Source organism: Halichoerus grypus, chromosome 6 (assembly GCF_964656455.1).
Source record: "Halichoerus grypus chromosome 6, mHalGry1.hap1.1, whole genome shotgun sequence".
Classification (NCBI taxonomy): domain Eukaryota; kingdom Metazoa; phylum Chordata; class Mammalia; order Carnivora; family Phocidae; genus Halichoerus; species Halichoerus grypus.
The window spans coordinates 85,483,911-85,508,597 of record NC_135717.1 but is presented as its reverse complement, the minus strand read 5'-3'; the positions used below and the strand labels follow the sequence as shown (position 1 = coordinate 85,508,597).

The following is a 24,687-nucleotide window of genomic DNA, read 5'->3' as shown; positions in this document are numbered from 1 at the left end:
TACCTATTTTATCTCCAATCACCTAAAGTATGAAACATGAACCTAATCACTTTATTTAAATGAAACACCATCTGGTAAGAATACGTATTTTTATTCATAATTAAAACAATTTATTTTCATAGGAACACAGGTGTCTGTATTTTAATATTTCATAATGGTCTATTTTTATTCATTGTAAATTTTCATAAGAGTATCTTAACCTTTTCCCAGAAACCTGAATTTTATGCTATTCACGTAATTTGGTAAGGCACCTTATGTCAGTTTTATAATAACTATTTTAAGGTACAAGGAACAACCAGATAATTTGTTCAAATGTTCATTCAATAACCTAACAATCAAATCAAAAACATTCAGCTTAATCTTGAAGTGTTTTTCAATGTCACCCAAAGGAAAATGTGTGACACTCAGTTTGGAAAATATTGATTCATCTCTACTCTCTAACTGAAATACACTAAAACTCTAAAATATAACAATACACCAATTCAATCAATCCTCAAGCACAGGAGACCCCAGCTCTCTCTCATTTGTGCTTCATTACAAAGGAGGTAGCCCTTGAATCTATTCCCAATCCACTCTGGAACAGAACAGAGAAACAGAGGAGGGAGAGATGACTTCAGAAAGAAAAAGAAAGGACTCATATTAAAATTGAAATTTGAGGGCGCCTGGGTGGCTCAGATGGTTAAGCGTCTGCCTTTGGCTCAGGTCATGATCCCAGGGTCCTGGGATCGAGTCCCGCATCGGGCTCCTTGCTCAGCAGGGAGCCTGCTTCTCCCTCTCCCTCTGCCTCTCCCTCTGCTTGTTCTCTCTCCGTCTCTCTCGCAAATGAATAAATAAAAATCTTTAAAAAAAATAAAATAAAATAAAATAAAATTGAAATTTGAGCATGAGCTTGTAGGATAAATTGGACTTGGAAATACAGAACTGTGGTTACAGTGAGAGTAGATAACAGACATGCCTCAAACTGATACCTAAATAAGATGGAAAAAATTCAACACACATATTTTCTTCCCATTTTTTTAAATAAAATATATATTTTGAAAAGTAATAAAAGCAAAAATTCTAATGATTATCAAAGGCAAGACCTGCAACTACCACCCCCATCAAGAAATAGACCATTTCCAGCACCCCCAAGATCTTTCCTCACTTAAACTGGTACTACTACTCTCTTTCTCCTTCTGGATATCATCACCATCTTGACTCCAAAACTATCTTAACCTCAAATGCAAACCATAGTTTAGTTTTGCCCATTTCTTAAATTTATATAACTAGAACAACATAAAATAAACTCTTCTGTTTCTAGCTTATTTTCCTCACATTCTTGAGAGAGTCATCCAAGGATCCCTCTCCATCTTGTTGACACTGACTAGGCCATATGCAAATTACTGTGGCTAGTGGATAAGACACATTGATTGGTTTGAATCAGTTGGGGTCTAATTTGGACACTGGAGTGGGGTCAACTTTACTCAAAACAAAATGAATAGTAATGATCATCTAAAGGAAATCTAAAGCACTAAATTTCTAGAAAGATGAACTTTGGGAAATTGTTGACCCCTTTCAATAATTTTTAGTTTTTGTTTGTTTGTTTTATTTCCTTTATTTTTTTCTTAAAATGGTCTTTATGAATGAGTCTACCACTGATCAACATGTAAAAGTTTATTTTGAAGCACAGAAAAAGAGTGAACTTCTTATTGTGTACCAATTATAATCAATTCAAGTCCAGATTCATCAAGAAACAGTGTTATAAAGATGAGCAATGACTTCCATGAGCTTTGATTTGAAAACATTTAGCACATCCACCATCTCTGAATTTACTATTTTTTTTAAGTAGGCTCTACACCCAGTGTGGGGCTCGAACTCATGACCCTGAGATCAAGACCTGGACTGAGATCAAGAGTCAGGTGCTTAACCTACTGGGCCACCCAGGTGCCATGAATTTACTATTTCTGAGGTGGAATGAATATTTTATTAAAGAATATAACAGAATTTGACTTTAGAGAGAGGGTAGTGTAGTTGAGACATAAGAAAGTGAAAAGAAGATAGCTAGTGCTAATACCAAGAGAATACACTATCTTCTGTTAACCTCTTTTTTTTTTCACTTTTTATGTTGCAATGCTTATAGATTGACATAAAAGTGCAAAATTAATAAGTACAGGTAGTTCCCTGGTACCCTTCATTCAGTTTTCCCCATGGTAATATCTTACACAATTAGAGTATAATATCAAATCTATGACATTGACATTCATACAATCCATACACTATTCAGATTTCACCAGTTTTGTATGCACTTATTTGCTTGAGTGTGTGTGTATGTGTATAGTTTTATGCAATTTTGTCTTGTGTATAAATTTGTGTAACCACTATCATATAATCTCTGTTTTTATATTTTAGAAAGTAATTACCACCATTTATTTTGTTACTCTGAAGTTTGGTTGCTAAAGAAAAGACAAAGTAAATGACTGGAACTTTTCCTTTGTTTACCAATTTTCATTTTAATAAGTTGATTTAGTGGGGGAAAAATTTAACATTTATTGAGCAAATATCACATGTCTATTCTACTGTTTAATTGAATGTCTCATTAAGTGTATGAGTACACATTTACCAGTATCAGTACATTTAATTCTAGTAAAATATTTGAGCACTCTACTGTTTCATTGATGTAGAAATTTGTTAATACATCAGAAATTCTGTTTTATCCAATACTTTCTTTAATGTAAAGATTATACAAGTAAACATAGCAATAGGAAATCATTTAAATTTTTCCCACCTTTGAATATTCTTGTCCTAGAGTTAAAGATCCTGACATCACTTTAAATTGAGTAACCAGATTCTTATTGGTCATTCAGTTCCACCAATAGAGCTTTCCTAAGAGTTGACCAGAATTGTTTCTTACAGGATCTTGCTCTGGCCTTCTCTAAGGAGTTGAGATGATCATTTTGTAGCTCCATCAAGTGAGGAAATATTTGCCATTAGTAGAAATGCTGATTTTTCAGTTCTTATTCAATACCTTGTTTTAATTTGATCTCGGGTTTTTTACCCAATATCTGTGCAATTATATTATGGGTTTTAGATACTGCATTGTTGTTTTGACAAGTAGGGTATCATTCTACAGTTGTGATTTAAATGACCGTTTAAATTCAATCATGGATATTAACCAAAGATGTTATGCAAGAATGTTTCCCTTTTTTCCCATGAAATTAAAAGTACCAGGAAACTCCTACCCATCAAAAGAAGTAGAAAAACAAGCAACAAAACCAAAGAAACAAGCAACTCTGCATCTGGTTCAGGAAGAGCTTATTCAGATTCAGATGAAAGAAAAAATAATAGTGTGAAGGTTTTGGGTATATTTAGATTTTTCTCAGCACTTGAGCCTGCCTAATAGCTGTTTTATAAAGTAAGATGTCTACACAGGAAAAGAAGCATTCAAAATAATGTCCTAATCGGTAACCTAGATTTTGGATAAAACATTGGCATTCTCTGATTAATAAGGGCAGAGAGGGGTTTATAAAACCAGAATGGGGAAAAAAAAACCATACAATTTGTTTCAAAATTTCTTAATCGCAGCCTTTAAAGCATATGTCTTCTAATTACTAAGTCCCATCGCAGGAGACTTGGGTAGAGTGTAAGACCTCATGTAAGAGTCGCAAAGACCTTGCTGGCTGCAGCTGTGGCTTGTCGGTCCCCATGTAGATGGAAACAGTTTGTCTGCGGTGAGCTGTTGGTGGGTCTTTAGGTTCTCACTCTGAAATAACACCCCAAAGTGACACATTGTTTACTTCCTAAAGTCTAAAACTGAAGTATTTTTACTAAATATCTGTGGAACGGCACAGAGCCTCTTTCTTGACTTTAGACAAAAATACATGCATTATAAAACTCTATGATCAGTATCTCTTGATGAAACTTGAGCATAAAGAAAAAATAGGGGAAGTAAAAGAATTCCCTAAGAATAGTAAGACACATAAGTACCAAACAGGAGGTTACTCAGATCAGTAAAAACCTATCAGTCTGGAAAACTCACTTTTTAGTTTTCATACTGATCTCTTGTCCAGTGAAGATCAATTAACCGATACATTTCCAAATTCCAGTAGCGTGAACTAAATCTGAAGGAAAAGAGGCATATAAAGGATTATTCTTTTTTTTTAAAGATTTTATTTATTCATTTGAGACACAGAGATACAGAGAGAGAGAGAGAGAGCATGAGCAGGGAGAGAGGCAGAGGGAGAGGGAGAAGCAGGCTCCCTGCTGAGCCAGGAGCCTGATGTGGGGCTCGATCCCAGGACCCTGGGATCATGACCTGAGCCGAAGGCAGACGCTTAACCATCTGAGCCACCCAGGCTCCCCATAAAGGATTATTCTTAAAAATGTTATAATGTGTCTCTAATTCTTTAGTAGAGAAGTAGTCTTTTATTTATTTATTTGTGATTTTATCAAGTTATACAAAAACAAATACATCGTTTAGGTGGTACATAGATTTGGCAAGAAAAGGAGAGAAAGAAGGAAAGGAGAGAAGAAAGAAAAAAGAAAGAAAGGAAGAAAGAGAAAGAAAGAAAGAGAAAGAAAGGAAAAGAAAGAAAGAAAAAGAAAGAAAGAAAAGAAAGAAAGAAAGAAAGAGAAAGAAAGAAAAAGAAAGAAAAAAAAGAAAGAAAGAAAAGAAAAAAGAAGGAAGGAGAAAAGAAGGAAAGAGGGAAGGAAAGAAAAAAGTTACGAGGGTGGCACAGAAACTATTAACAGAAACTATTAGACTCAGTTTCCAACATTTCTAACATTCTAGTTTTTCCATTTGTATCATTTTTCTCATTCTGTAATAACGCCAATGATAATGATACCTTACACTTTATTTTCCTTTAAATTCACACAATTTTCATAATATATTATAATTTTCATATCTAATAATTATCTTTAAAGCAGTTAAATATTTTTCAGTTTACTATATGCCAGGCTTTGTGGTAGATCTTTTGCATAATTTACTTTATTTAGCATTATTTCTTAAGTTATATAGTTGAAAACACAGAGGATTATCAAGGGAAGTATGCTTTAAGTCAACTAGCTAGCAACAGCTGAGCTGAGACTCACTAAGCTTTTTCTACCTCTAATAGGTCAAAATATAGAGAGTCACTTTTCATAACTGTAAGATGATGTATATTATTTGTCCTTCATTGTCCTAGTAATTTTGAATCTTCAATTTTTAGATACATAAATAACCATAGATGTATTGGATGCATATTTTCTATATAATAATAACATATATTTGTATATATCTATAAATATATAAATATTTAATGTTTAAGGGCACCTGGGTGGTTTGGTCGGTTAAATGTCTGCCTTCAGCTCAAGTCATGATCCCAAGGTCCTGGGATTTAGCTCCGCATTTGACTCCCTGCTCAGTGGGGAGTCAGCTTCTCCCTCTCCCTCTGTCCCTCCCCCAACCCCTGTCTGTGCTCTCTTTCTCTCAAATAAATAAATTAAATGTTTTAAAAATATATATTTAGTGTTTAATAATACACATAATATTTAATAAATTATAAATATGTAAATATATGCATGCACACATACTAGACTATGTACCGTTTATTTTTATGAAGATAAAACCTAGATTTCAACAGATCACTAAACTAGATTGTCACCAAAATTTTGTATAACCTCTAATAGCTTTCAGTTATATGCTTTGCTTCCTGGTTTGCCTGTTTTCATTCTTTCTGTCTTCTAAAAAATATAACTTATTTTTTTAATCTGTCTATATACACTAATATCTATTTGTGAATTTAATGATACTTTCAGATATAAAATAATTCACTTTAAGAGGATATTGGTACTGGGGCGCCTGGGTGGCTCAGTCGTTAAGCGTCTGCCTTCGGCTCAGGTCACGATCCCAGGGTCCTGGGATCGAGTCCCACATCGGGCTCCCTGCTCCGCGGGAAGCCTGCTTCTCCCTCTGCCGCTCCCTGCCACTCTGCCTGCTTGTGATTCCTCTCTCTCTCTCTCTGTGTCAAATAAATAAATAAAATCTTTAAAAAAAAAAAAAAAAAAAAAGAGGGTATTGGTACCAAAGTGGATGCTTCTTTTTAAAATTTTTTAGGTTTGTTTGCAGTTAGACTTCATAGAGAAAAAAAAAAAATTTTACCCTGCTCCCTCTTTCTATTCTGTTTGTGTGTGTGTGTGTGTGTGTGGTGAGAGAGGTGATAAATCTTTAACCAGAAAGATGTAAGTGCAAAGTAAACATTATAACTTGTCAGTAGCAATTAAAGATATTTACTATTCACTGTATGTGAATATCATGTTTACAATGTTCCAGGCAGACACTAACAGGTAGAATGATGAGAATAAATGTTATCTCTAATTTTAAGATCTCTGTCTAGTGAAAAGTTTAGAAAATTGTAACTCAATTTTTTAGTAACATAAGAAGGGTGCATCCAACATGCTATGAGATAATAGAGTTAGGTCTGGTAAGTCAGCTTCATGACATGAAGTAGAAAATATAAATTGTCTCAGTTGAGATAAACCTTCTTTGTCAGTGATAAAGACTTTGTTTTTATTTTCCTGTAACCTTAAGATAATCAAAAATTTTTATATTACATATACTACATTTTACAATTTACTTGTTTAACATGAATTTTTCCCGGTTATAGTCACCTTCAGATTGCTGGAAATTAAAAAAAAGGAACAGAAATAGCCTGTATCCTGATTACTTTCTCCCAAGTCATTTAAATGCAGTTGATGCTCTTAGTCTTTGCAATGACTGGCATGAGAGGAAAGTGAGTGTTGAGTGTTGCTATTCCACTATGAACACTGTAAGAATGTTGATCAATAGGCTGAGGTATCCCAGAAGAGTATCATATCTTGGCTATTTGTCTTCTTGTATCATTAAAGTGAAATACTAAGTATTTTGAAATTGCCATTAGTTAAATCTGAATGAGTTTCATTCTTCCTCTTCAACAGTAAATAGAGAACAGAATCACATTTTCTATTATATGAGAATTATAAATTTTTATGGCTAGACTAGGAAGAACTTTGATGGAAAAGTAAATTGATACCTGAATATGTTAAAGCCAATATTTTGAAAAAAAATACTATTTTAAAGATAGTTCATATTGAAATTATTAAGATTTTCCCCAATTCTTATGTTAACAAGCATCAATACTTCCTTTGAAGATATTTCAAGCTAAACTCAATGTCTTTACTTAAGGAATATTCCTGGGTAGCTCCTAAGTGCCAGACACTCTTTTGGATGCTTTGAATACAATAACCCACAAAAGAAAAAACAATCTGTGTTTTGTGGTATTTTAACTCTATTACAGAAATCTAGCAATGAGACCACACATATGTAAAAAGAGTTTATCAGATGGAGAAATAAAACAAAGAAGAAGGACTTGAAAAGCTGGGACAGGTGTGAAGTGTGATGATAAAATTTTAAAGCAGATGATGAAGGAAAGCCTCACTGTGAAAAAGATAACTGAGCAGAGAGGAAAGAGGTGAGCGAGTGAAGGGGCACCTGGGTGGTTCAGTCGGTTAGGCAGCCAACTTTTGATCTCAGCTCAGGTCTTGATCTCAGGGTTGCAAGCTCAAGCCCCCATTGGGCTCCACACCTGAGTGTGAGCCTACTTGAAAAAAAAAAAAGAAAAATGAAAAAGAAAAGAGGTGAATGAGCAAACCATGCAGGAGGGGAAGGAGCACTGAATGCTTGTGGCCTCCACAGTTGCAGTGTAAGTACTCATTTGGCTCTTTTATTGACATGAGCCTGCAGCTGTTACTAGGAAATGTACAATCTAAGCCCAGAAGTGCTTCTCACTTAACCGAGTGAGCCACCCAGGTGCCCCCGTTGATTCTTCCAACTGTTTCAATAGCTGAGATTTCAAGCAAATTTATTATCTTGGATCTCTACTTTTTTTCAGTAGATCCCCTGCTTCATGATTTGTAGCCCCAAGTTATATTCCTAGAATCATCCTATCATTGACCATCCCATTCCACTGAATGCTCACCACTTTTCCCCCCCAAAAGGAGATGACTCCCACTTCCGAAGTGGATGCAAAACACTTGTTCCACTTCCAAAAGACCATATATCAGAAAAGAGTAGTTTCTGTCCCATGTTGGGCACTAACAGTAATGAAACAGGACAAACACCACAAAGACACAAGATACAACTCAAGGAAACTCAGGGATAGTAGGATGTACATGGTGCAGAAGACTCTGCTCATACTATAGAGAGGCATGCTCGCCTGGGTACAATCAAAGCCACTGTAGATAGGGCTATGAGAAAGCAATCTTGATTTCATTCAGATTCATATGTTTATAAAGAGGTTGAAGATGTCAGGAAGAATTTTACCTAAGCTAGATTCACAATATCCTACAGTAGGCTAACACTCAGAAAAATACTTAATGCCAAGGGAATAAAAGTCAACAGTGAACAACATCTTTCACCACAGATACAAAAGATATGCATTTAAAAATTAGGGAAACACAACAAAAGGTTACAATAAAATGTTTGGAGTTAACAAATTAGGATTTATTATAGATTTCTTATCAGAGATCAATTTATGTCATTTTGAATATTTTTCAGCTCCAAATTTAACCTTTGATATATAAAAACACTGATTTGGTCCTTGAAAATTCCTGAAGGACTAAAGCAATAACTAGTTAATGAATTATTTATATGTTAAAATGTTAATTCTTAGGAGAAAAAGGAAATAATTAGAATTTTCCATGTTCAGGATCAAAATAAATTAATTAAACACATCTATATTCAGGAAGAAACAGTGAGGAAAATGCTAACGGGGGACTTAGAAGACAGAACTTCACGGTTGCACAACCAACCAGGACATGATTCAGAACAAGCCCCCTCTCTAGGTATCAACTGCAGCACTGCTAGAGTGCTTAGATCTAAATCAGAGATTTTCATACTTTTATCTTTTAGAGCAGAACTTTTATATAAATAAAATTTTAAGTTGAGATATAAACCAATAAAATACACAAAACCCAGAAGTATTATTACTGAAGCCAGGGCTACCCTCCCATTTAACTCTCCCCACACTTGCCTTGGAGGATCTAAGGTTGCTACTTTTAAAACTTAGAAGCAACTTATTTAGATGATCAACATCCATTCTAACATTCAAAATCTATGATTTTTTTATTGAAGTATAGTTAATGTACAATATTATATTAGTTTCAGGTGTACAATATAGTGATTCAACAATTCTATGCATTACTTAGTGCTCTTCATGGTAAGTGTACTCTTAATCCCCATCACCTGTTTCACCCATCCCCCCCACCCATCTCCCCACTGGCAACCACCAGTTCTCTACATTTAAGAATCTGTTCTTTTTGTTGTCTCTTTTTTTTTCTTTGTTTGTTTTTTTTCTTTGTTTCTTAAATTCTACATGAGTGAAATTATATATTTATTTGTTTTAATACTCACAATTTAGTAGATCTGCTTGAACTATATTCCTATTTCTAGATTTTGCTTGATTTTTTTTTTTTCTGAACCAGACCAATACAGTAAAAATAAGTCCTTTTTGATTGAATTAAATTCTATAAAGAATCTGAACCCATAACATTGTAAACATCAGGCTTGGACTGTTTTACTATCTTTGCATATCTGGCTCTTAATATCAATGGGCCATAGCAGACGTTCATGGTTAGTTTTCACATGTATTGACTCAAGACTAAATTGATAATTGATTAATATGTGTAGCAGATTGTTATAATGTGACCCCCAAATAATATCTTCTTGTATTCATGCCCTTGTGCCCTTCCCTTCCATTTTAAACCTGAACTGACCTCGTTACTTGCCTTGACCAATAGAATGTGGTGGACATGATGTTTCTTTCTCAAGTTCTCTAACCAAACTCTTAAGAGGCCCTGAATCTTTTTCTCTCTTGTGAAGAACTAAGTTACCAAGCAGTCTGGGTTATCATGCTGGCAAGGCCACATGGTGAGATGGGTCACAGAAGATGAATAGCCATGAAGGGAAAGAAGTCTTTGACAATAAAGACCAAGGAGAGACAGGCCTCAGCCTTGCAGCCATCTTAGCTGAAGGGCAAGACAGAATTAATGGAATCATGGAGGCTTCCGTGCCAATAGCAGCTCCATGAATGAAGCCTGCCAACATTATATGGAACAGAAAGAAGAACTATCCCATCTGGGCGCTTCCCAGCCAACCCACAGAAACATGAGAAACAAAATATTTGTTGCTCTAAGCCATTAAATTTTGGTGTGGTTTGACACACAGCAATAGATAACCAAAACAGTATGAGATACACAAGTAGTTTCAAAGGCTCTCTCAAAGAAAAAAGAACTTACCCATTTGAAATCTTTACATTGTCTTGTTCCACTATTTTCTCTAAGAGTTGTATGTCCTTTCATTCCTTCACATACATCATTTTTACATATGTTATCTAAAGCATTTCAAAGAAATCTATCACATCTTATCTAGTCAGGACACTTCAGTTTCATTTCAATTTTAATTAAAATTTTAATTTTAGTACATTCTTAGTTTCAGTCACATCACACATATAAAATATATTCAAAAAGTAACATTATTTGTACATTAAACCTAATAAAATGTTTAATTTAAAACAAGGATTATGGAGCAGTCATTATTTGGAATCAGTAACAGATCTGATTCATTAATCACAGATTTTCTTTAACTTACCTTCATATCTAAAGTGTCTTGTTGATTGTTAATCTCTATCTCCTCTGGTCCTGTCTTTAGCATTTTGCTTATGCTGTATGATATTTCATCTTAATATGATCACTATTACATACCTATTTTCTTCTTTTCATTTACAATTTTATTTCATTCTATTTCCCTTTATTTTTTTACAAATATAAATAATAAACTTTAAAATATAATCGAGGCATGCCTGGGAGGCTCAATCGGTTTGAATGACTGACTCTTGATTTTGGCTCAGGTCATGATCTCAGGGTCCTGGGATGGAGCCCCAAGTCAGGCTCCACACTTAGCAGGGAGTCTGCATGAGGATTGTCTCTCCCTCTCCCTCTGCCCCTTTAAAATAAATAAATAAATCTTTAAAAAAAATAAAATATATTCGAATAAATTTTCTCTGAACTCTAATAGTAGATCTAATACTTGTTTAAAACTGTGTTAAAAAATTAACAATAATGAAAAGCATATATCAGGATTACAGTTATGTTTAAAATGGTAGCAGTTTTCTTTTGTTTTTTTTAGATTTTATTTATTTGAGAGAGAGAGAGAGAGAGAGCGTGCGCGCACAAGTGGGGGGGAGGGGCAATGGGAGGGGGAGGAGCAGATTCCCTGCTGAGCAGGGAGCCCGACATAGGACTCATCCCAGAACCTTGGGATCATTACCTGAGCGGAAGACAGACGCTTAACCAACTGAGCTACCCAGGCATCCAGTAGCAGTTTTCTAACAATAAAATTTGACGTCCATTTTTTTTTAATGGAAAAGTAAAAGATGAATTTGGATGATTTTATATTGTAATTTTCTTTCCATCCCCTCCCTTTGTTGTTTTCAGATATCATTAAAACTAAAAGATAATTGAATGGCACATGATAATGTATCAAGACAGCTTGCATGGTTAATATCTACATTTTTCAAATAAAAGAATAGGAACATTTTTATGAGAACATGTTAGTTCTGACTGAGCCAACTAGAGTTTGAGATAAAGATTTTTCTTCCCATTTGATCTGTTGTGTGAGTTTATAATTAATGAGTCTAAGCTATTTTTTTTCTCATTTTTCTCCTTAAATGAGATGCACTAATTACAGGTAAAATTCTGTATTCAAACTACTCACTGAATTGAATTGGCCTCAGCCAACATAGTGAATAAAACAGCATGAATAGGGGCACCTGGGTGGCTCGGTCTTTAAGCGTCTGGCTTGGGCTCAGGTCATGGTCCCAGGGTCCTGGGATCGAGCCCCACATCAGGCTCCCTGCTCTGCGGGAGGCCTGCTTCTCCCTCTCCCACTCCCCCTGCTTGTGTTCCCTCTCTCACTGAGTCTCTCTCTGTCAGATAAATAAATAAAATCTTTTAAAAAAGAAAACAGCATGAATAACAGAGCTTCACAGGCTTAGCATTGGAATATGAAAGATCTAGATTCAAAGCTAAGCTCTACCACTTTCTAGCTTGGTGAATTAAATAAATTACAACTACTCAGCCAGAATGTCATAATTTCTAAAATTATATGTTTAACTCATTGGTTTGGGGATGACTAAATAAAATGAGTGTAAATTACAGGGTACAAAATAATTATGCTGACCTACAAAAGATAAATGGTGTTTTATTAGTAGTAGCCAGATGAAAAGGACAAGATAAATGCAGATATCATACAGAAGACAAAATAGGAAGATCACTAATTCCTCCCTTTCATGGCAGAATGTGGAGTTCTGTAGTTGCTGACATCGCAAGATTTCTGCATGTCAGATAAATAGTAAAGGTTATTCCCCACCTGCTGGCCATTTCCCTTTCTGCAACCACCAACAGTTGTCTGGACAACAAACAGTCCTGGAGTCATTCAGAGGAGATGTCACGCTGGATTTATGCTCATTGATGTGAATACCATTTCTCATCACACCTTTGAAGTTGCAGGAAATACTGACAGTATAGGGGACATTAAGCTATATATAAGAAAAAAATAAGCAAGATTCTGAGCTGGTTCAGAGTGCAACAAGTACTACTCTGAGAACGGGAACTAGAGAATGAGGACAGAGGGGCAGGAGGGCGAGGAAAGCACACTTTGCTTTTGTCACTGAAATCACTGTTTAGATTTGGAACCAGTCTTTTTTCTGGACACCAGTAAAGTAATGAGGAAACTCAAGGACCTGGATAGGAGTTTAGTATCTCCCTCTCTTTTGAATGAAAAGGGGCCCATTGATGTGCTTTTGATTTTTGGTGTTACTGATGTTTCCTCTAGATGGATTCAAACTTTATGAAAATAAATGTTTATTTTTTAAATAATAATGTCCATAACAAAGGTATAGAAAATTAAAAAACTGAAACAAGCTAGAATTAAAGTTATTCTGATCATTTCCTGATAATACCCCTCCAATGGAGACTCATACGATGTTACAGTCTGTTACTGACAATAGCTGGAGTTCGACAATATTCTATCAGTTTTAAAACTTCTAGAGTTGTAGACAAAACTTCCAAAACTTGAAGACAGTGAAAGGCATGAACCTATTTTTATTTTTTTTAAGACTTTTATTTATTTATTTGTCAGAGAGAGCACAAGCAGGGGGAGCTGCAGGCAGAGGGAGAAGCAGGCTCCCTGCTGAGCAAGGAGCCCAATATGGGACTCGATCCCAGGGTCCTGGGATCATGACCTGAGCCCAAGTTCCTGTCGGGATGCCTGGGTGGTTCAGTCAGTTAAGTGTCTGCCTTTGACTCAGGTCATGATCTCAGGGTCCTGGGATCAAGTCCCATATCAGGTTCCCTGCTCATCGGGGAGCCTGCTTCTCCCTCTCCTCCCTGCTCGTGCTCTCTCTCACTATCTCTCTCTCTCTCAAATTAATAAGTAAAACCTCAAAAAATAAAATAAAAAATAAAATAGCTCCTGTCTTGTCGTTACCTATCTCTGGTAGGCTTGACAGAAAAAAATAATATGAGAGTGGGGATTGTATCTCTTTGGTTTAGTTCTGTATCTACAGCTCCCAGAATCATGCCTAAACCACAGAAGATTTTTAAAAAATAACTATCTGTTTAATGAATGAATGTGTGAATATAGAAATGGAATCAGGTGATAAGTAGATGTATAAAAACTGAATGACACTTAAAAACCAGATGAAGTCTGGAGCAACACAACTGTCTCAGTACCATGGAAATTATGATATCAGTGGAATAAGCTAATGTGAACAAGGCACACAGAGAATCCGGAAAAATAACATGTAGCTAAATGAGAAGACAATACAAAGGCCAAAAAATATTTTTAAAAAAGAATGTTTAGAATTCAAAACCAATTTCTAATTGATCCCAATCAGATGATCACTTTTTTCCCTTCTTCAGCCTGTTAAACGTGAGGTGTCAAAAGTCAGTAGTTTCAAGTGTCTGAGTCTGGTTCTTTTGTTAGGTCTGTAAACTTGAATGGGTTACAGAACCCCTTTGATATTTATTTTCATCATCAGAAAAGGTAAAATGCAAGGAATAGTTTATTAGAAATATATTGTAAGAATAGTTTAATGTATCAATATAAAGATAACTTATAAATACTTTTAACATCTAGTAAGTGCTCAAAAACATTAGGATATATACATATATAATGTATATGTAATATATAATGTATATATATTATGGACAGGGGCCATTAATTACATTCAGTTTGGAGATTAAAGTTTTTCAAGAAGGATGTCTGGATTCGGATATGACTCTGGCTCTTTTGGTCAGACTTCATCAGCAGCTCAGTGCACATTATGTGTGTAAAAGTTGCACTTACTGTACAAAATATTTCTAACCACAGACTTGTTGCTGCTTGAAATAACATTTAATGCTCACACTAGCCTTGACATGACTGTACCATCCTGGGGATGGTAAATGGGTATCGGGCAGAGGAAATAGCATGTCTGCTATTTTGTAACTACTATAAAAGATACTGGGAATCAAAGCAGTTTACCTGGTCATGGAACAGAAGATAAAGTTTAAGGAAGAGATGGGGCTCCTTGGGTGGCTCAGTCATTAAGCGTCTGCCTTCAGCTCAGGTCATGATCCTGGGGTCCTGGGATCGAGTCCCACATCGGGCTCTCTGCTCAGCGGGAAGCCTGCTTCTCCCTCTCCCACTCCCCCTGCTTGTGTTCCCTCTCTCACTGTGTCTCTCTCTGTCAAATAAATAAATAAAATCTTAAAAAAAAAAAAAGTTTAAGGAGGAGACCAAAAGTGAGGTTTGCAAGCCTGGATGTGGAGATCATTATCACTTTAATGTCATTATCTGTGTCATTATCATGTGGGCAAACGTGACCACGGAAATGACACTAAATTCAGAATTATGACAGCATTTACCCACTAAGAGGGGAGGAAGTTAGAGGAAAGAGCCAAACACAGAGAAAAATAACATGAAGATCATAAATCATGGATTAGACTGTAAATACTGGAGTTATATTTTAGATGAGGTCTTCTTTTATCTGGACTTTTCTTCTGATAGAATGCTTACCGGTAGCATATTTTATAGATGGAAAAGGTAAATAAGTAAGGACACAAAAAACTAACATTTAAACTGCCATGGAGAAATAATATGGTTAAATAATACAATACAAAAGTTACTGGAGTGCCTGTGTATATAAAAGTTTGTGAAAAGAATTGTTTCTCCCTGAGCTCCTCCTGAACTGTTATCATAACAACACAGTGACTGGAACAGAAAGTTTTCAAAATAGACAGTCGATTTACGTGAGAGGAAAAAGAAGTCAGTATATGGCAAAAATCATTCCAGGAATACAAGTGAATCGGTCATGATTTTGCTGAGTATTTTAAAAAAGCAGCCCATTCTTTACAATCGGTAGCAAGACACCATACTTAAATGTTAATTTTATCAAGAACATGATCTAGGGCGCCTGGGTGGCTCAGTTGGTTAAGTGACTGCCTTCGCCTCAGGTCATGATCCTGGAGTCCCGGGATCAAGTCCCGCATCGGGCTCCCTGCTAGGCAGGGAGTCTGCTTCTCCCTCTCCCACTCCCCCCTCTTGTGCTCTCTCTCTCTCTCACTCTCTCTCTCAAATAAAAAAAAAAAAAAAAAAAAAAGAACATGATCTAAAGGTGAGAGCTTATTTTGTAAATAGTAAAGTCTTTTTGAAATTAAGAAAATGTTATTCTAATCCAGGTTAACACACAACATCACTGTCATAGTGTACCAACAACACCAATATAGCCAAAAAATAAGAGAGATGGAGAGACAGAGACGGAGAAATCAAGCAGAATAGATCAGAGGTTGTTCTTTTATACAGTGGTTTCTCACCATTTCTTTAAAAGAGATAGAACTGAAAATTAAGTGATGTGCAAAATACAAGTATAGCCCCTAATCCTATACCCAAAATCCCTGGAAAGAAATGTATTATGAGATTCACAATTTTGTCTTTTAAAATATAATCTGTGCATAGTCATAAGTTAACAATACTAGTGGAATTTGGTGGTGGTTCACCCTATAACTAAGCACAACAATATTTCCTTAGCAAAATATATAAAACCAAACTCATAATCAACTGAGTTCAGGTTTTGGAGCCAAACTAATAAAAATATTTTATCTTATAGATATTTGGCTTTTAGCATTATAGATAAGCAAGTGGGAAGTTGTATCTCCCAAGTCAGTATATGCATTAAAGTATACTCAATTCTTTCTTCAAAACCTTTTTTCCAAAATCCTTTCCCTTCTTATCAAACCCTTCCATATGTAGTTTCATACTGATAATTTATCTGAGAAATCCTACCCACATGTTACAGTAAGGAGACTGACACAGATTGGATAAGATACATTTACTCTCTTTACAGAATATTGTGCTAACAAATCATATTTTTATTTGGATATGAGAAACATCTGTCCCCAGATATTGTGATTCTATGCCGTGGTCAATCTGGTTTCTTCCACAATCATTTTCCTCTTTGGTCTCCATGGCCTTTCCCTGCTCTGCCCATAACTCGGCGTGCTGATTCCTGCAAAACACATTTCACAGTTTCCATGGCCAACCCGCTTTCAGTTAGGTTCAGTCAATGGGAGCAACTGGCTTGATATTTGGAAGGTGGGAAGAGGGGAGAAGCATGGTGTTTTTTCTTTCCTCTCTCTGCTTCAGGCTTTATCTCTTGCCAGGGCTGCACATACAACGTGGTCGGGCCACACAATTGCCTCTTCTTCCCAGCTCCCACCAGGAACCATCCACTGTCGTTCCAGTGAACCCTCCTCCTCCCTCAGTCCCTCCATCTCTAGGAACGGCACCAGCTTTCTGTTTTGATCATCTCCGTGCTGTCTTCTTTCTCCTGTTACCTTTTGGGCTTTCCAACTGCTTTATAAATATTTTCCTATATTAAATTCCCTCCATTTTCCTATATTAAGTTCCCCCCATTTAATGATCTGCCATAGGCTTTGTTTACCTCCTGGACCCTCACCAGTACACTATTTACTTTAAATAAGATCCAAACTATTTGCCACACCTTCACTTTCCTGGCTAGTCCTCTGATTTCCTTTCCTACCTCACTGACTGCTCCAGTCCCGGTGCCTTCTTAGTCTTCCTCAAACAAAGCATGCAATCTTCCATCTTAGAGTCTTTGGATTGTTTGTACGGTTCCGCCCCCAACTATTTTAGAGCCCTTCATTTGGGCCTACTCAAATGTCACCCCTTTAAGATGTGAACCTCTCTGACCACACCTTCTTAATTTGTGCCTTTATCATTCCATATGATCTATAATATTTCCTGTGACAGATAAAGAGGCCAAAATTCCTTCACAGGACCAACAACTGAAATTCAAAATCTAAAGTGATTCACTATTTTAAATGTATTCTTATATGTAAGTTTTATGTCAAGTGTATTTTTATTGAATGTCTATATCTTTATAGGCACTTTATTTTATAGACAGTTCTATGACTAGGTAATACTGACAAATATTAGAGAGATCAGATAGTTTGATTTTAATAAATAGAATAAACAAAACAGGGACATTTAACCACCAGAAGAGTTGATTTTCAAACAGACAAGAATACCAGATACCCTAGGAAGATTGGAACCAAAAGAGATTTTAGATTATTGATATTTTTAACAGAATTTTGATAAAAAGGAGTATATTTCTGGGCTAATCAGTGTTACTCAGGGTTCCAAAATCCTGTTCATAAAAGCAAAACAATTAAAATAATTCAGATATTGCCTGTGTAAATTTAGGGTCAAGGTTTCTCTCAATTTCCTTTGAACTTGATATGTAGTTTTGTTCTTTACCTGCTTCCCTGGGTCTCCAATAATATAAGTAATTCTCAGATAGTTGCATCTTTCAGTTACTGTCAACCACAAGAACATGCCAGTTCAGCAATTCAAATGTCCAGTTCGGTACAATAACAAATTATGGAATATAATGCAAATTTAAAATTTCTCTCCTTCTTATAGCTTCAGCTGAACTCAGAACAGAAAAACAGCACAGAATAAGGGGTGTGTCTGACTTCTCTCTTTGCCCCACTGCAGTCTCAGGGAGTTCCTGGAGAAGTCCCCATGAAACCCTATACGTGCAGGTCCTATGACATGGGCCATTAACCTCCATTGGTTTGTGGTCTAGTTCCAATTCTTCCCTGGAACTGAAGACACCGTGTGTCCCATGAGAGACTAAACATCCAAAAGAGTTTTATAAGGCTCATATCATGGTTGCAGCAGGACTGAATATATCCCGGGCCTCATGGAGCTCTCATGTCTTCCAGCATTTATTGGCTTATGGCTGAATCATTCCAATTTCTGCTTCCATGATGACATTGCCTTCCCTTTTGTACTCAAATCTCCCTCTGCCTCCCTCTTCTGCAAATACTTGTGATTACATTTCATGCCCACCTGGAAAATCCAACATACTCACTCCATCTCAAGATTCTTAACTTCATCACTTCTGCAAAGTCCTTTTGCCATAGAAGGTAATATTGATGGTTTCCAGTGATTGTGATGTGGATATTTTGGGGGCCATTATTCAGACTACCATATAACCCAAGATGCCCCAGGTTGAGTTTTGCCCCCACCTGGGCCTTTTTTAGCCCACAAGAAACACTCAGACAGTTTATCCCGGTATTGCAGACATGCCATTGTGTTCTCAAGGGAACTTTCACTACTCTGTCACATAGGCTACTTCAGTGGGCATGATGTTAGTATCTTTTATTCATAATGTCACACCCACATCCATTCTCCATAATTCTTTGCTGCGTTCTATGCTCCTGGAAGCTGAACTCGTAACAACTGCATCACTCAGCCCTCCCTGCGCTTTGGCTTCTGGCTAGTTTCAGCCACTGGGAGACATTGACAAGAAAGGTGAGAGGAGAAAGTAGGCAAATTATTTAATTCTTCAGTTTCTCCCTGACTAATCAGGACCTGGAAATGGCTAAAATCTGTCCCTGTGAACTCCTGGTATCCTTCTGACACTCAACAGTGGAACACAACATGATCATTATCCTGATGCCCTACGAAACATTGCCTAGGATATATATTACTAAAAAATCAATGTATTCTATTCATTAAGGAATAAAAACTGAGTCCTGATAAAGTGCTCTGTGGTAGTTTTCTAGAATATTGGCTGCTAAAAAATATTTGTCATATAATTACTAAATAAATAAACCATCTGTATTCTGATATGATATATGTGGCCTTTTTCAGAAAGATACAACATTTTCTTTAGCATTTAACCCAGCGGTTAAACTCACTGTCCACTCCTCTGTACAGAATATTTCCAACCACAGTGTTGCTAATATTTGAAAGTGTGTTTAGCACCTAAACCACTCTTGATGTTTTTGTAATGACTCTTGGGGATCACAAAGGAGGCTATAGTAAAAGAGACTGAAATTTCTGATGAAAAAACAATTCTACTGTAGAAGATATTGGAAGTAAAACCTGTGTAGCTGGCCAAGAAGCAGTAGAATTAGCTTCAAGGAAGAGAAGGAAATCAAGACTGGGATTTACAAGCTTGGATGTAGGGATCACTACCACTGAAACAGTCACATTTGCATCCTTATGAGTTGGACACACATCATCACAACTAATAACATTAGCTTCAGCATCATAACTGCTTTTTTCCTTGAAAGAGGAAGGAGGGAGGAATGAAGAGAAACCTAACAGTGAAATAACATGAGGCTAGAAAAATCTTTGATGTAATGAGACTGAGATACAACATGAGGATGAAAATATTTCTGATGCGGGGTGCTTGGGTGGCTCAGTCGTTAAGCATCTGCCTTTGGCTCAGGTCATGACCCCAGGGTCCTGGGATCGAGTCCCGCATCGGGCTCCCTGCTCTGCAGGAAGCCTCCTTCTCCCTCTCCCACTCCCCCTGCTTGTGTTCCCTCTCTTGCTGTCTCTCTCTGTCAGTCAAATAAATGAATTGAAAAATCTAATAAAAATAAAAAATTTAAATTTAAATTTAAAAAAAAGAAAAGAAAATATCTCTGATGCGAGTCCTACATACGACTATGTAAATGTTAGTCATTTCCAAGTATGTGTTTCTTGGAAATTTTTTCTCAATTGGGTCTATTTAAGTAACATATTTTGTAAATAAAAATAATGAGCAAGTAAATGCATAGAAGAACCCCTGTCATACTATTTATATGAAACACTCTTTTATAATCTTAAACTTTCTACAAAAATAAATTGATGGATAAGGAAGTTTTTGTAAAACATATTCAGACATTCATATTAGAGAAACAGAAAGCGAGGCCATGATAAAAATAATTTCTGAAACAATAAGGTAAAATAGCCATGGTTTGCTGAATATATTGAAAGAAACAATTCATTCTTAGCGATCAGTAACAAAAACTCTGCATTTAAGTGGCAGTTTTTTTTTTTTTTCCAAAAGAGGGACTTTTTTTTTAAATTTTTTTATTGTTATGTTAATCCCCATACATTACATCATTAGTTTTAGATATAGTGTTCCATGATTCATTGTTTGTGCATAACACCCAGTGCTCCATGCAGAACGTGCCCTCCTCAATACCCATCACCAGGCTAACCCATCCTCCCAACCCCCTCCCCTCTAGAACCCTCAGTTGGTTTTTCAGAGTCCATTGTCTCTCATGGTTCTTCTCCCCCTCCGATTTCCCCCCCTTCATTCTTCCCCTCCTGCTACATTCTTCTTCTTCTTTTTTTCTTTCTTAACATATATTGCATTATTTGTTTCAGAGGTACAGATCTGAGATTCAACAGTCTTGCACAATTCACAGCGCTCACCAGAGCACATACCCTCCCCAGTGTCCATCACCCAGTCACCCCATCCCTCCCATAAGTGGCAGTTTTAAGAAGAATATAATTTAAAACTAAGGTCTTACTTTGCAAATAGTGCTAATGGCTTATAAATCCATGCTTATGATGAAACACAGCCTGTACAGAATGCACAAGGGAAGTAAGTGTCAGAAAATAAAGAGGAATAATTAGAACATCATTATTTCAGGGATTGTTCTTAAGTACATATTATGTGGACCAAGAAGGGGTGAGAAAGATAGACCCAGACATTTCTTTTGTGTATTTTTGAGGAGGCCATACCAAAACTCAACAATACCAAACACCTGTGGATGGTAGAGAGCATGAAAATCCATCAAATACTTTTTTATACATGCAGGCATCCATAATGTGTAGGTGTTTGCTGTGGTTATGCTGTGGTATGCTGTGGTTGTTAAGACAACACCCTGAAGTTATAAAAAATATATATTTAGGCATATTTGACTCTAAATGAACATGAAACATTTGAATGTAAGACATATCTGAAACTGGACTCCTAATGTCTTACTTCCCCAAACCTGCTCCTTCCCCACTCTCCCTCATCTCGGTTGATGGCCACAGTATTGTTCATTTGCTCAGAGCAAAAGGCTTAGTATCATACCCATCTTCAGTCAGCCAGGAAATCCTATTTCCTCTGCCTTTCAAACAGATCTAAAGTCTGACTTTTGACCATTTTCACTCCCTACCTGTTGCAAACCATCATCACCTAAGGTCTGCATTGCTTCAATAGCAACTTCCAGTATCTTCTACATCTCCCCTTATCCCATTCCAGTTCTTTCTCATCCAGTACCTACAATTATCCTTTTAAAACACAACTCAGATCCCATCATTCCTCTGATGAAAACCTTGCAATGGCTTCCCAATTCTCTCAATATGAAAGCCATAGTCCTCACAGTACCCCCACCTGCCCCCATACCCATTATTTCTCTAACTCATCCCACACTACTCTCAAGCTTGGGTCACTCTGCACCAATCACACTAGTCTCCTTGCTGTTGTTCCTCCAACATAACAGCCTTAACACTGCTGTTTCTCATTTCTGGAATGGTATTCCCCTGCTATCCACAGGGCTTCTTCCCTCTAATCCTTTATGACTACTTACTGTTACCTTCTCATTTTCTCAAACCCATAGCATACCTCCAGATATTTAAACCATAACTGTGGGATTGTTGGTCTAGTCCTACGGATTGTTAGTTCATCAAGAAAGGGGTGTATTTTTATGTGCCCTCACTATTCTCTATAGGAATTCATTACATAAGCAAGCTTCTGTCTCTTGATAATATGCTTTTGTTTCTCCAGCCCCAAACTGAGATCCCCTTTTACTTATTTCTATCTGAGGAAAAAGGGGCCTAAAGGATGGTGTAACTGCATGATTATCTACACAGTTTCTATGTACACGATACCTCTTCTATAGACCTCTTCAAGTATCTGGGTTCAAATGTGCTCATTCCTTTCCCATGGCCTACAAAGTCCTCTTGCTGTTTCCAGAGTGAAAGTCTGTCCTTAAGGAGGATATCCTTGGAAAAGAGGAATGAATGTTTTCACAGTTGTCTTAACTGGGATCCAGCATTTGAACTAAGTCTTTTTCATAAACACAAAGAATCACTTCACATACCAACTTGTACTGGTTTGATGTCTGCACATCATGGCACACTGGTCTCAGATTTTCCAGACAACATCCAGGGGTAAATGGGCAGGTTTCTCTCAATTAGGCACACAGCTGTTTCCACAGTGACCAGCACACCAATTGGACCTATTCCAGCACTGCAATGAACTAAGATGGGTTCACCATCCACTCTCACCAACCTCACATAATTTACACATTCCAGAAAGTCCAAGGAGTCACTGGGAACAATGAGATCAGGCCACGTGACATACTAGAGATGCCACTACAACAGTTTTAATGAAACAGTTTCATTTTCTCGCATGTTCTCGATAAATGTTCTTTAAAATCTTGGAGCTGCAGATTTAGTTCTATTTAATTTTTTGAAGAACCTCCATACTGTTTTCCATAGTGGCTCTACCAATTTACACTACCAACAGTAATGCACAAGGGTCCCTTTTCTCCACATTCTCACCAGCATTTGTTATCTCTCATCTTTTTTTATTACAGTCATTCTAATACGTGTGAGGTGATATCTGGTGGTTTTGATTTGCACTTCCTTAAAAATTAGTAATGTTGAGCACTTTTTCCTTTGCCTCTTGACCATTTGAATATTTAGAGGGGAAAATGTTTATTCAAGTCCTTTGTCCATTATTTAATTGGATTATTTGGGGTTTTTTGCTATTAAGTTCTATGAGTTCCTTGTATATTTTAGATATTAACCCCTTATGAGATGTGGTTTGTAAATATTTTCTCCCATTCAGTAGGTTGCTTTTTCATTTTGTTGATCATTTCTTTTGCTGTGCAGAAGTTTTTTGATTTGATGTAATCCCGTTTGTTTATTTTTGCTTTTGTTGCTTCTGTTTTGTTGTCATGTCCAAACAATCTTTGCCAAGACCCATGTAAAGATTATTTCCTATGTTTACTTCTAGGAGTTTTGTGGTTCCAGGTCTTACATCTAAATCTCTAATCCATTTCAAGTTAAATTTTGTGAGTAGTTAAGAGAGAGGTCTATTTTCATCCATTTGCATGTGAATATCCAATTTTCCAAACATTATTGAAGAGACTAGCATTTCTCCATTGAGTATCCTTGTCTTCCTTATCAAATATTAGTTGGCCTTATATGCAAAGGTGTATTTCTTGGTCCTCAGTTCTGTTCCATTGGTCTATGTGTCTGTATTTATGCCAGAACCATACTGTTTCAATTCAATTTCTAATATAGCTTCAAATCAGGAAGTATGGCTTTCGGTAGTGTGGACATTTTAACAATATTAATTTTTCAATCCATGAACATGAGATATTCTTCTATTTATTTGTACCTTTTTCAATTTCTTTCATCAATGTTTTATGGCTTTCAGAGTAGAGAGTTTTCACCACCTTGGGTAAATTTATTCCTAAGTATTTTAAGTATTTTATTGTTTTTGATGCTACTGTAAATGGGATTGTTTTCTTGATTTCTTTGTCAGATTATTTGTTGTTAGTGTATAGAAATGCTGCAATTTTTAGCTGTTAATTTTGTATCCTGCAACTTTTCTGAATTAATTGATTAGCTCTAACAGATTTTTGTATATAGCTCTAACAGGATTTTGTATATAGAAAATCCTGTCATCTGCAAATAGAGATAATTTTACTTCTCCTTTCCAATTCTAATGTCTTTTATATCTTTTTCTTGTCTGGCTACTCTGACAAGGACTTTCAGTACTCTGTTGAATGAAGGTGGTGAGAGTGGGTACCTTGTCTCATCCTTAACCTTAAAGGAAAAGTTTTCAACCTTCCACCATTAAGTACAATGTTAGCTGTGGTCTTATTACATATAGCCTTATTATGTTGGGGTACATTCCTTCATTACCTAATTTTTTAAGAGTTTTTATCATGAACGGATGTTTATTTCACCAAATGTTTTTTCTGCATCTATTGATATGAGCATATGATTTTTTTCTTTCATTTTATTAATGTGATGATCAGAGTGTAACAATTATTCTTACCTTTTAATGCAGTCCTTCTTGGTCTTTGTAGTCCAAAAGGGTACTTTACCCTCACTGTTGTGTTCTAGGATTTTCCCTATGGTGTCTTGTCTATGGATAGTTGCTGGTCGGTCTTCTTTGAAGGGGATGGAAGTCAGGAATGGCTTTTATTGTCATCTTGATGACATCACTCTCCCGGTATTTTAAAAGTATCCAAAATTAGTAATGTTTGTCAGCT

At 36.3% G+C, this 24,687-nt stretch overlaps 1 protein-coding gene across 3 annotated transcripts in view; it reads right to left on the bottom strand.

Moving 5' to 3' along the window:
* Positions 1-24,687, bottom strand: part of GABARAPL1 (GABA type A receptor associated protein like 1) — a 76,125-nt gene that overhangs the window by 1,853 nt on the left and 49,585 nt on the right. The window contains exon 5 of one of the 3 annotated variants that reach the window (XM_078075595.1): positions 4,016-4,097. The exons of 1 other annotated variant lie outside the window; for it this stretch is intronic. In XM_078075595.1, the coding sequence (XP_077931721.1) occupies positions 4,019-4,097 (79 nt within the window). In that variant the 3' untranslated portion in view covers positions 4,016-4,018. Of the gene's footprint in view, positions 1-4,015; positions 4,098-24,687 lie in introns of those variants that run through there. One more of the 3 variants, XM_078075593.1, reaches the window with a different exon arrangement.